Here is an 11,559-nt window from a genome sequence, read left to right as displayed (position 1 = left end):
GACACATAAGAAGTACAGAGAGCACCAGGAGAGAGGAGATTCATTTTTGGACACACTGGGTTAAACTGTAAACTATTCATTACAGGGATACATCAAGGGGGGAAATGTAGTCGCTGTGGAATAAATGACAAACATAGAACATGTTCTGTTGCACTCTGAAATAGATCAGGAAGAAAGAAGTTATATAATTTAAAACCAGGGGGGAAACAAGATTAAGCAAGATATAAAGGATTTTTGAAAAGGAAATCCAGATGTGAAAGTTTTTGGGGGCTTTATTAGCCTGTTTCTAAAACAGGCTGATTTGTATGGAAGGATACGAGGATGTATATATAGAATAGAATAGAATAGAATACTTTTATTTGTCAATTTCTTCAAATGTACTTGCCATACAAAGGAATTGAAATTACGTTTCACACTGTCCCATGCGTAGACATTGACAACAATAAGGTGCAGATGCACAAAAAAAAAAAAAAAAAAAAAACAGCCCTAACAATAAAGTAATAAATAGTAATATAATAATATAAATAATATAAACAGTGCCAAAAGAAATACCAAAAATATATATATAGCTGCAGGTGTGTGCAATTGCAATGCAAGTCAGGAATGTTTTCAGTTCCCGGTTCAGAGAGTGTTTCCTTGCTGGAGAGTGTGCGTGGGTGAGGGGGAGTAGAGTCCAATCTGTCTTCCTATACTTCTGCCAATCTGGTGATTCTGCTGGCTGGGAGTCGGGAGGGAAGAGAGTTCAGCAGTCTCACAGCCTGGTGGATGAAGCTGTTGGTGAGCCTGGTAGTGCGGGAGTGGAGACTTCTGTATCTCTTTCCAGAGGGCAGGAGGCTGAACAGACAGTGCGCGGGGTGGTATATGCGGTAGTATTCATCTATTTATTTTTATTTTTATTTTTTTTTATTAGTGTTATTATTTGGTATGAGCGAATCATGAACAAACTCCAAACCAGTTGGTGGCGGTATTGCACCACATCCTTGTTTGCCAACGTTTGTTGCCAACCGCCGACAAACCACAAAGACGAAGAAGACGTAGTGCGCGTGCCCGCCCAGAGCACAAAGTAGGCCTTCAGAAGAAAGAGTGTAATCACAGTCATCATACTTGTTATCAAGGAGTTTGAGGTTTTTTTCAAGCCGACTGAGGCAAATATTGTGTGGGCTGTACTGAGCTTCCTTACTGCTGCCCCTCTGGTCTCCGGCAGATCACGTTTCTGTTTCTCATGCGTAATTGGAAACATATACGCTCTCGTAGCTCGGACAGCTTGGTCTCTTTGCAAGGTAGCCATTAACATGGGAGGAGAGTGAGCCAGCTGTCTTTACTAGTCCTAGTCCAACTACAAAGCCGGCCTTCTCCGCTGGGGTATCTTTAGTTCGGGTTATTCTGAGAGGGGGTCGAGGGTGAGTACATTATAATCATATTAGTTGCCTCACTCGATAACTGTCTACAGGGTTTCTCTCTCTTAGCTAATTTTGTTTTCGGCTGTACGTTCCGTTCAGCCCCTGTCATTTTGTCTGCTTGGAGCTTCCAGCAGGACCTTGTTTTTTTTTTAATCGTTTGTGTTCAGCTATTTGTTTTCCTTCAAATAAAGATGTTGTACTGAGTATTATGATTTGATGAGGTGGATAGAATACAACAGACTCAACATTTAATAACAGAATCACCAACCAGTAATGTGTCTTTTAAGATGACGCTGTTCTAGCGGCAGGCTGTTGTAGCAGCTCCCTGTCTTCGTAAGCTCAGTGAGTGCATGTTGTTTGTTGTATATTTCCTGCTATGACAACTTAGTTTTCCTCTGGGATTAATAAGGTTTTTCTGATTCTGATGTTGGTGCTGAACCTATGAGGCACAATAATGCTACACAATACAATGGTCTGCAGTAGTGCCCTACAATAATTTTAACTGGATTAAAAAATAAAAATCTTTTTGCTGTCGCAGGTGACTGGCAGGAGGCGAAGAGTCTGCTGGAGCAGCATCTCAGCACCTGTAGTCAGAAACATTGGTTCTTCATCAAAGGTGACAAAGAAAAATCACCAACATTATTCTACAGACATTAATCTGTAATTATTTTGATTATTATTAATAATAATAACATCTAATTCTGTACACACTGACATTTTGCCTGTCTTTCCCAAATGAGAGACAGATCACTGCTGAAGAAAAATTTCGTAAAGCAACTAGAATATCTTAATGACTAGGGATGGGTATTGATAAGATTTTCACGATTCCGATTCCATTTTCGATTCTGTTTAACGATTCGATTCTTTATCGATTCTTTTTAAAAAAGGAGAACACTAAGGTCGATTAGCTTAGAACTTTGTTTTATATCTTCTCTTTGAACAAGATAGAAATTTAGGAGTAACACGGCCTTACAAACCCAACAGTGAGATAAGAGATCCACAGCCTACGGCTTTTCAATGGGCACAGGGTCCCCAGGAAAAAAAATTGTAAATGTAAAATAATAAAATAAATATTCTTCTGTAGCAATTACACAAGAATATCCAGTAATGTCCCTGCCTACAATTAAACACATTCACATACCGAAAATTGGGGGCATCTGCTGTGGCAAATGGGTTCAAGCCTTTTACCACAAACTTAGTCACAGCTCGGTGACATTCGTCTATCCTGGCCTGAAAGGAGACGCTACCGGTAGACTGCAGTGAGAACTGCCAGCATCTGAGCCAGACTCTGTCTCTCTCATCATGGTCACCTAAATGCACAGTAATGGCAGGTTTTGTAATAAGGCAGATCGCGCTAACATAATATGCACTGTTAGTTGATTATTTACCTGCCGTATTAACGGGAGAGGACGTGCAAACTTTACCGCTGCTGGGTTGAGATTCACGAGTCTGGAGCGGAATTAAAACCACGACATTCATTTAAGACAGGGGTGCCCAATCCCGGTCCTCGAGAGCTACCGTCCTGCAGCTTTTAGATGCATCCTTGTTCCCACACACCCGAATCAAATGAATGGCTTGTTATCAGGCCTTTGCCAAACACGATGGCATGCTGAAGAGGTAATCAAACCATGTGATTCAGCTGTGTTGGAGTAGGGATGCATCTAAAATCTGCAGGATAGTAGCTCTCGAGGACCGGGATTGGGCAGCCCTGATTTAAGGTCATCGCGTGTTTTGTGAGCAAATGCTTTTGCATATTCGTAGTGTTTCCTCCTCAAGTCAAGTCAAGTTGGCTTTATTGTCACTTCAACCATATACAGTTTAACAGTACACAGTGAGGCGAAACAACGTTCCTCCAGGAACCAAGGTGCTACATGCAACATAAATTTACAACATAAATTAACAGAAAACACTAAACTAGCTAACTATTTCTAAATGAAATATCTACTTTGCAAGTATTGCAAGTTGCCCTGTTGTCATCCGTTCTCGTAAAGTATAACCAAACTTTTGAGCGTTTGAGCCGCTTAGGCGCGGTGATTCCTGCCAGGTAAATGACGCTCCGCAACATGGTGACGTCATTCGGGGCGACTGGAATCAATAATGGAATCGTTTGCAAAAATGGCAAACAATTCCAAGGAATTGAAACAGTGGTAACCAGTTCTCAACAAGAACTGGGTTTTGATACCCATCGCTATTAATGACTTGTTTGTAATTGTTCATTTGTCTGTGAAATACTTGTAAAACATTGTTTATATTTAAAAATGTATATTTATGGTATGTACTCATCAGTTTTCAGAACGAGTCATTCCACAGAAACAGCTCAATTCAATGAGGTCATTATTCAGTTAGTTTACCAGGTCAGGTTCTCAACCTGCTTTCATTAAAAGGAAACCCGACTATTATGACAAGTTACTCAAAATATGTTACAAATTATCTCCACTACACAAAAAACATACTTGAGAATAACTACAATTTTTTTTTTTTTTTTGTTATTCATTAAATCTTTGTTGTTTAAAACTATTTTGAAGCCGTTGGAGCGGCCATGTTTTTTGGGACGATGACATGTATTGGTTGTCCGCAGTATAAGTGCTTTCGTTCAGCTAACCTGTTTTGTTTTTTAAAGTGTATCAACTGTATTAATTAACTTGCCTATTAGTGACCTGGTTATGACTTGGTAGACCAGCACTATCCAGTCTTTATGTCTGATGTCATTAGCCATGTCTGGGCCCAAACTCTGGTGCAGGTCCCAAAGTCAAATGACCACTGCAGCCTTACTGAGAGCTGAAAAACTGTCTAAATTCTTTCACCATCAATAAAAAGATGAGTGTGGCTGTTCTACCAGGTGTAACAATTAAGTTTAACATCCATGAACACGGAATTTATGACATTTAACTTAGTTAGAAGTTACCAAGGAGTTAACTCACTTGCTTCCATCTAAATATAATAAATGTTCTGACTGAGGGATTTGTGAACCAAATTAACAGCTCTGTTATCACTTCCAACATAAATGACAAAAGGAAAGTAAACATCAGCATCTGGTATACAGACATGGAAAAAATTGTTGGTACCCTTTGGTCAATGAAAGAAAATCTCACAATGGTCACAGAAATAACTTTAATCTGACAAAAGTAATAATAAATAAAAATTCTATAAATCTTAACCAATGAAAGTCAGATATTGCTTTTCAACTATGCTTCAACTGAATTATTTAAAAAATAAATTCATGAAACAGGCCAAGACAAAAATGATGGTACCCACAACTTAATATTTTGCAGCACAACCTTTTGACTCAATCACTGCAATCAAACGATTCCTGTAACTGTCAATGAGACTTCTGCACCTCTCAGCAGGTATTTTGGCCCACTTGAAGGGCGCCGTTTCCAGACTGCATGTTTCAGCTCCTTCCAAAGATGCTCAATAGGATTGAGGTCAGGGCTCATAGAAGTCCACTTCAAAATAGTCCAATGTTTCCTTCTTTGCCATTCTTGGGTGTTTGTGTGTTTTGGGTCATTGTCCTACTGTAAGACAAATGACCTGCGACTGAGACCAAGCCTTCTGACACTGGCCAGCACATTTCTCTCCAGAATCCCTTGATATTCTTGAGATTTCATTGTACCCTGCACAGATTCAAGATACCCTGTGCCAGATGCAGCAAAGCAGCCCCAGAACATAACCGAGCCTCCCCCATGTTTCACAGTTGGGACAGTGTTCTTTTCTTGATATGCTTCATTTTTCTGTCAGTGAACATCGAGCTGATGTGCCTTGACAAAAAGTTCAATTTTTGTCTCATCTGTCCAGAGGACATTCTCCCAGAAGCTTTGTTGCTTGTCAACATGTAGTTTGATATATTCCAGTCTGGCTTTTTTATAATTTGTTTTCAACAATGGAGTCCTCTTTGGTTGTCTCCCATGTAGCCCAATTTGGCTCAAACAATGACAGGTGGTGTGACCTGACACTGATGTTCCTTGAGTATGAATTTTAGCTTGGATCTCTTTAGAAGCCTTTCTTGGCTCTTTTGTTACCATTGAGATTATCCGTCTCTTTGATCTGTCATCAATTTTCCTCCTGCGGCCATGTCCAGGGAGGTTTGCTACGGTACAATGGATCTGCAATTTCTGAATAATATGTGCAAGTGTAGTCACAGGAACATCTAGCTGCTTGGAGGTTGTCTTATAGGCTTTACCTTTAACATGCCTGTCTATGATTTTCTTTCTAATCTCCTGAGACAACTCTTTCCTTTGCTTCCTCTGGTCCATGGTGAGTGGGATACACACCATGTCATCAATCAACACACTGAGTCCTATATATAGGCCCACTGACTGATTACAAGATTGGACACACCATGGATTAACATGTCCCTTTGGTCACATTATTTTCATTTTTTTCTAAGGGTACCATTATTTTTGTCCAGGCCTGTTTCATGCATTTATTTTTTAAAGTAATTCAGCTGACTTTCACTGGTTAAGATTTATAAAAAAAAAAACTTTATTATTACTTTTGTCAGATTAAAGTTATTTTTGACCATTGTGAGTTTTTCTTACATTGACCGAAGGGTACCAACAATTTTGTCCACGTCTGTATATAAGTATGTAGATGTATATAGATGCGTAAATGCATATGTGGATTTTCTTTCTTGGAAGTATGGTCTTAATTTGAAGTAAGGTTCTAAGAATGCAATGTGGCGTCATATGTACACTTTGTAGGTTTGGTCGTTCCATAACTGCATGTGACTGTTTTGGTTCTTTGTCATTGTAGGCGAAAGAATGGAAAGCATGTCGAAACCTCGGTCCATTGATGATTGCAACATAACCCAACCAGTTCCTGCAAGTAAAGATGAACCTGTTGTGATCCCTGTGGAGAAGACTTCTACCACTATGAAGCAGGCCAGAAGACGACAGCGCATTGACAGTGGGAACAGAAGCCTTACATGCGATCAGTGTGGAAAGGCTTTTACTCGTAATAGCAGTTTAAAAATACATCAGCTCGTCCACACTGGCATTAAACCATTCAGCTGTGATCAGTGTGGAAGGGCTTTCACTCAGAGTAGCAGCTTAAAAAAACATCAGCTCATCCACACTGGATTTAAACCATTCAGCTGTGATCTGTGTGGAATGTCTTTTTCTGACAATGGCAAATTAAAAAGACATCAACTCGTTCACACTGGCATTAAACCATTCAGTTGCGATCAGTGTGGACAGGCTTTCACTCATAATAGCAAGTTAAAAAAACATCAGCTCATCCACACTGGATTAAAAGCATTCAGCTGTGATCAGTGTGGAATGTCTTTTACTGTAAATGGCAATTTAAAACAACATCAGCTCGCTCACACTGGATTTAAACCATTCAGCTGTGATCAATGTGACAGGGCTTTCACTCAGAGTGGCAGTTTAAAAAAACATCAGCTCATCCACACTGGATTTAAACCATTCAGATGTGATCAATGTGGCAGGGCTTTCACTCAAAGTGGAAGCTTAAAAAGACATCAGCTCATCCACACTGGATTGAAAGCATTTAGTTGTGATCAGTGTGGAAAGACCTTCACTGAGAATGGCAACTTAAAACAACATCGGCTCGCTCACACTGGATTTAAACCATTCAGCTGTGATCAATGTGACAGGGCTTTCACTCAGAGTGGCAGCTTAAAAAAACATCAGCTCATCCACACTGGATTGAAACCATTCATCTGTGATCAGTGTGGAAAATCTTTTACTCTGCATACAACCTTAAAAGAACATCAGGCCATCCACACTGGCATTAAACCATTTGTCTGTTGTCAGTGTGGAAAGGGTTTTGGTCGCATGGATACTTTAAGAAATCATCAACTAATCCACACTGGAGTTAATTCATTTTTAAGCAGTCAGTGCTAAAAGGCTGTTACTTCTATGTACACATTCAAAAAAAATCTGATCGTTCACACTGCAATTATAGTGTGTGTTGAATTATGGTAATTGTGAAATTTGTGGAAAGTCTTTCATTTATAACAAATATTATTGAGTCATCAGAAAATCCACACTATATGTCGTGCTATGACAAAACTGGCAGACCAATGTGACATTGCTCTGACAAAGTTCTTTTGGACGTCCTGGTCAATCATCTTAACCTCCTAAGACCCGAACTCTTCCACGGCATGCATTTTTAATTTCTCTTTGATATTTGGGCATATTGGGGCCCAAGAACATCAAAAGAAAGAATTACCAGATTTTTTTTTCTTTTTTTACCTTATTTTTGTTTTTAAGAAAAATAAGAGCCACATATGAGGATATTCATTTACAATTTTGATAGAACAGTAGCAGTATAATGTCCTCGTAAGTGGATATCAGGCCCTTGTAAAGCAAAATTTAGTATTTTGGTCTAAATAACCCAAAATGTGATGTCCACATATGTGGATGCCATGTCCTAGGAGGTTAAGTTTAAGATTGCAGACTCCTATAACTGTCATAGTACTGGGTCTTGACCCAGTGTTTTGTGCTTTGGGGCATTGGCGGTTTCTAGCTTCAGTTTTATTGAATATTGTAATATTTAGTGTTTATTTCTATTTCTGTTCTTGTATTTGTTCTTCTGCTTTATGTAATATTTGTAATTTCTAGTCTTTAGGTTCTGTTATCATATCTTCCCTCTGATAGGTTTGTAGCATAAACCTATTTGCTGGAACGTTCAAGACACAAGCAGGTAAAGTTCTTTATGATTCTTGTGCACGGGAGAGAACTGGACAAGCGCCATTCCTTCGCCCGACTCCAGTTGCTCTCGTCTGCTCCCTCGTAACACTGCTCTTTTATTGAGGTTACATGAATATACATAGGCTCATTAACACATGACGTCTTACGTAGGTATATATGTGAACAAAGAGTACTGTCTGTGTGTGTGTGAGTAGGTATGTGTGTGTGTAAGTATGTGTGTGTGTGGGGTCAGAATGTGACCCCATAAACGACTTCCCTAAACCTGCTGGTCTGGAAGTCCAGCAGTCCATCTAAACATAAGGCACTTATACTAAAACAGATATAGATGTGTTTATCCTACCATGAAACAATAAAAGAAGGTACGACCTCTCCCATGCTCCCAGGATGTGGGTGTGAATGCCAGAACACTCTGGAATGCACACAAAGCCTTGTAGACTACTAAGGATCAGACCCCTATCAATATGACATCGACTATAAACTCTTAAGCATATATGAGTAAATATTTCTAAGCATAAATGACAATCAACAATATAAACCTGACACCCTCTTTTTCACATTGTTTTATCAACCTTTTCTCCAAGTTTGTTTTACTTTCAAGTTTTAATTTTATTCGCCACATGCACAGTCATACAAACTACGATATGCAATGAAATGCTTGTGTCTGAACTGCGTTTGGTGTTGCTCTTCTGTCTTCCCAGTTTGCCCTTTTCCCAGCTTAGTTTCTTAGTTTTAGTTTCTGTGTTCAGCAGTTGGGACATACCTATTCTTGTTTCATCATTATTATGTTCCTAATGAAACCTCCAGTTCTTGGGTTGTGTATGTGTGTGGTTTTGTTTATTAGTATTTTTGTATGTTTTGGTGTTTGAGAGTATTTTTTTGCTACAACAATAAATCTGCCTCTTTGCGTTTATTTCCCTGTCTGTGAGTCCTTTCTTCTGTCTGTCACTCAGTACCATCATGACAATACTAACTTGAGAGGACCGTATTCTGACCGTGGTTGTTAAGGCGTCTGGCAAGGGATCTCAAAATTGGATTAGAAATGGCAGACAGTTGGTGTCGTAAACCATCTCTTCTGTTCAAAGATAATTATTCACAGTGGACGTAGGTGGCTTCTTTCACTCCTCTTTCAAACCATCTGTCTTCTCTGTCCAAAATGTGAACATTGGCATCCTCGAGTGACCTTTGTCCTTTAGATGCAGATGGACAGCCTAATCTTGTTCCATTGAGGTGGCTCTTCTATGTTGTGACATGCATTTATGAAGTGGTTGTTTGGTCTATCCAATGTAGAGGTCTGGGAATTCCTCGCTACACTACTGCATACACTATTGTAGAGCTGGGCGATATGAGATTTTTTCATATCACGATATGTTTTTTTCATTTCAGGCGATAACGATATCTATCACGATATAAGCCAAATAACTATATTTGTAAGATTTAAATGTGCCGTTGCTCACAAGTAAAATGTGAAATAATCAGCAGCTTGTTTTTATTTAAATATTTATTTCCCATAATAAGTTCAACAGGGTAGATGTACTTAAGGAACATGAGACTTTTTCAGATAAATAAAGGCAAATATTGCAAACTACACAAAAGGCAGCCGCTAAAGCGTTTAAGTTTCAAAATAGAACAAACGAAACAGACTAAATTGTCAATTCCACTTAGAAATAAAGTATTAATTCTAAAAATAAATCTTAGTTTGTTTTACAGAAGAACAGACAAAACTGACTAACTTTTGTCAATATCAAATAAACTGAGAACTAAAAGGAAATTCTCAATCTCTCCTTGTTGTATAGCTGAGCTTTTCAAACAATTTTAACAGTTACTTTAGTCTGACAAAAGCCGAATGACGAATTAGCGCTTCCAGTCAGAGACTGAGGCTACGTCCACACGTACACGGGTATTTTTGAAAACGGAGATTTTCCGTTTTCGTTTTAAAAAATAATCCCGTCCACACATAAAGGCAGAAATGAAGGAAAACGCTGCTATGAACATGCCAAAGCAGCAGGTGGCGCTAGATTCCTAACCGTGCAGAAATGTTGGCCAATCAGAAGTCTAGAAGCCTCGGTGGGAAAAAGTAAACAAAGCTGGGGCATAGAAGCAGAACCGAGTCGTATGTGTGGACGGACAGTAACTGTGTGTGTATATGTAAGCATTTAAACACTGCAGAGAGTAGAATTAACAGTATTGTAGAAATTCATTTCACCGAAACAATAACGTGGCGCACAGTGTGATGCATGCACCAGTTTATTGTATTTCCAGACTTGCTTTCAGCACAATTTACAGTGCACGCTACTCTGTTTTTTGTCAGACTTGAAATAGCCGAAATACCTTCACACTACGGAACTTCTATGGCTCTTCCGTTCGACAATCTCTCCGGCATTGGAACCATCATCTGTTTTCTCTTCGGTTGATTTTTCTAGTCGGCACACTCATTTCCTCCATTACCCGCTGGCTGCTTCCCAAACAAACACACGTGCGGCTTGGCACTTGTGCTGTACGTAACAAGTCACGCGACGTGACGCTGCGGCTGTTATTGGTTCGGCTCTGCGCTACTGAATTTGGATCGGCTGACCTTTTTTTTAAATTTTTTTTTTTTTTTTAAAGAGGACAAGAGCAGCGAGGTTTATCGCGATAGCTTAATTTCTCTATCGAGTAAAAGTTATATCGCGATACATATCGTTATCGTTCTATCGCCCAGCTCTACACTATTGTAAATATCAACACTTCGCTGAGTTCTTTTGATTCCTCAGAGGCATCCAATGGAAGACAAAACACTGCTCAATAGGCCATTTAACGCTTTATTACTTCTATAAGGGATATGCGTCCTGCATGACACGTTGCCACGGATCTCAAAATGGTGGTGTGCCCCTAACACTTTTATTACAGAAGCTTTCTCATTCTACAAGGTGGGCCATTTATATGGATACACCGTAATAACATGGGAATGGTTGGTGATATTAAAGTCCTGTTTGTGGCACATTAGTATGTGTGAGGGGGCAAACTCCTCAAGATGGGTGGTGACCATGGTGGCCATTTAGAAGTCGGCCATCATGGATACAACTTTTGTTTTTTCAATAGGAAGAGGGCCATGTGACACATCAAACTTATTGGTAATGTCACAAGAAAAACAATGGTGTGCTTGGTTTCAACGTAACTTTATTCTTTCATGAGTTATTTACAAGTTTCTCTTTGTTCACAGCCATTGACATGTCGAAAAGGTTAACACGTGAGGAGCGGATCAAAATTGTGTTGATATCTGGTGAACGCAGAAACCAGGTCATTGCAGCAGATTTCAATGCAAGACACCCTACGAGACCACCCATCTCCCATGCTACAGTTAGCAAACTGATTGCTAAGTTTCGTGAAACTGGTTCAGTGTTGGATTTGCCAAAATGTGGACGCAAGAAAACTGTCACTAATGAAGAAACATCAGTGGCTGTCCTAGCTTCATTCAGCAAGAGCCCACAGCGTAGCACTCGCCGCAT

At 39.5% G+C, this 11,559-nt stretch overlaps 1 protein-coding gene across 1 annotated transcript; it reads left to right on the top strand.

Annotated features, from left to right (window-relative positions):
- The first annotated feature begins 1,024 nt into the window (after positions 1 to 1,024).
- LOC101464319 (uncharacterized) lies at positions 1,025 to 8,984 on the top strand. Its single transcript, XM_004575526.4, has 3 exons — positions 1,025 to 1,400; positions 1,939 to 2,016; positions 6,153 to 8,984. The coding sequence occupies exon 3, from the start codon at positions 6,161 to 6,163 to the stop codon at positions 7,262 to 7,264; it is 1,104 nt and encodes a 367-aa protein (XP_004575583.3). The 5' UTR covers positions 1,025 to 1,400; positions 1,939 to 2,016; positions 6,153 to 6,160; the 3' UTR covers positions 7,265 to 8,984.
- The last annotated feature ends 2,575 nt before the right edge of the window (positions 8,985 to 11,559 follow it).

The sequence above is a fragment of the Maylandia zebra genome, linkage group LG3, assembly GCF_041146795.1.
Source record: "Maylandia zebra isolate NMK-2024a linkage group LG3, Mzebra_GT3a, whole genome shotgun sequence".
Lineage (NCBI taxonomy): Eukaryota > Metazoa > Chordata > Actinopteri > Cichliformes > Cichlidae > Maylandia > Maylandia zebra.
This window is presented reverse-complemented; position numbering and strand designations above follow the sequence as displayed.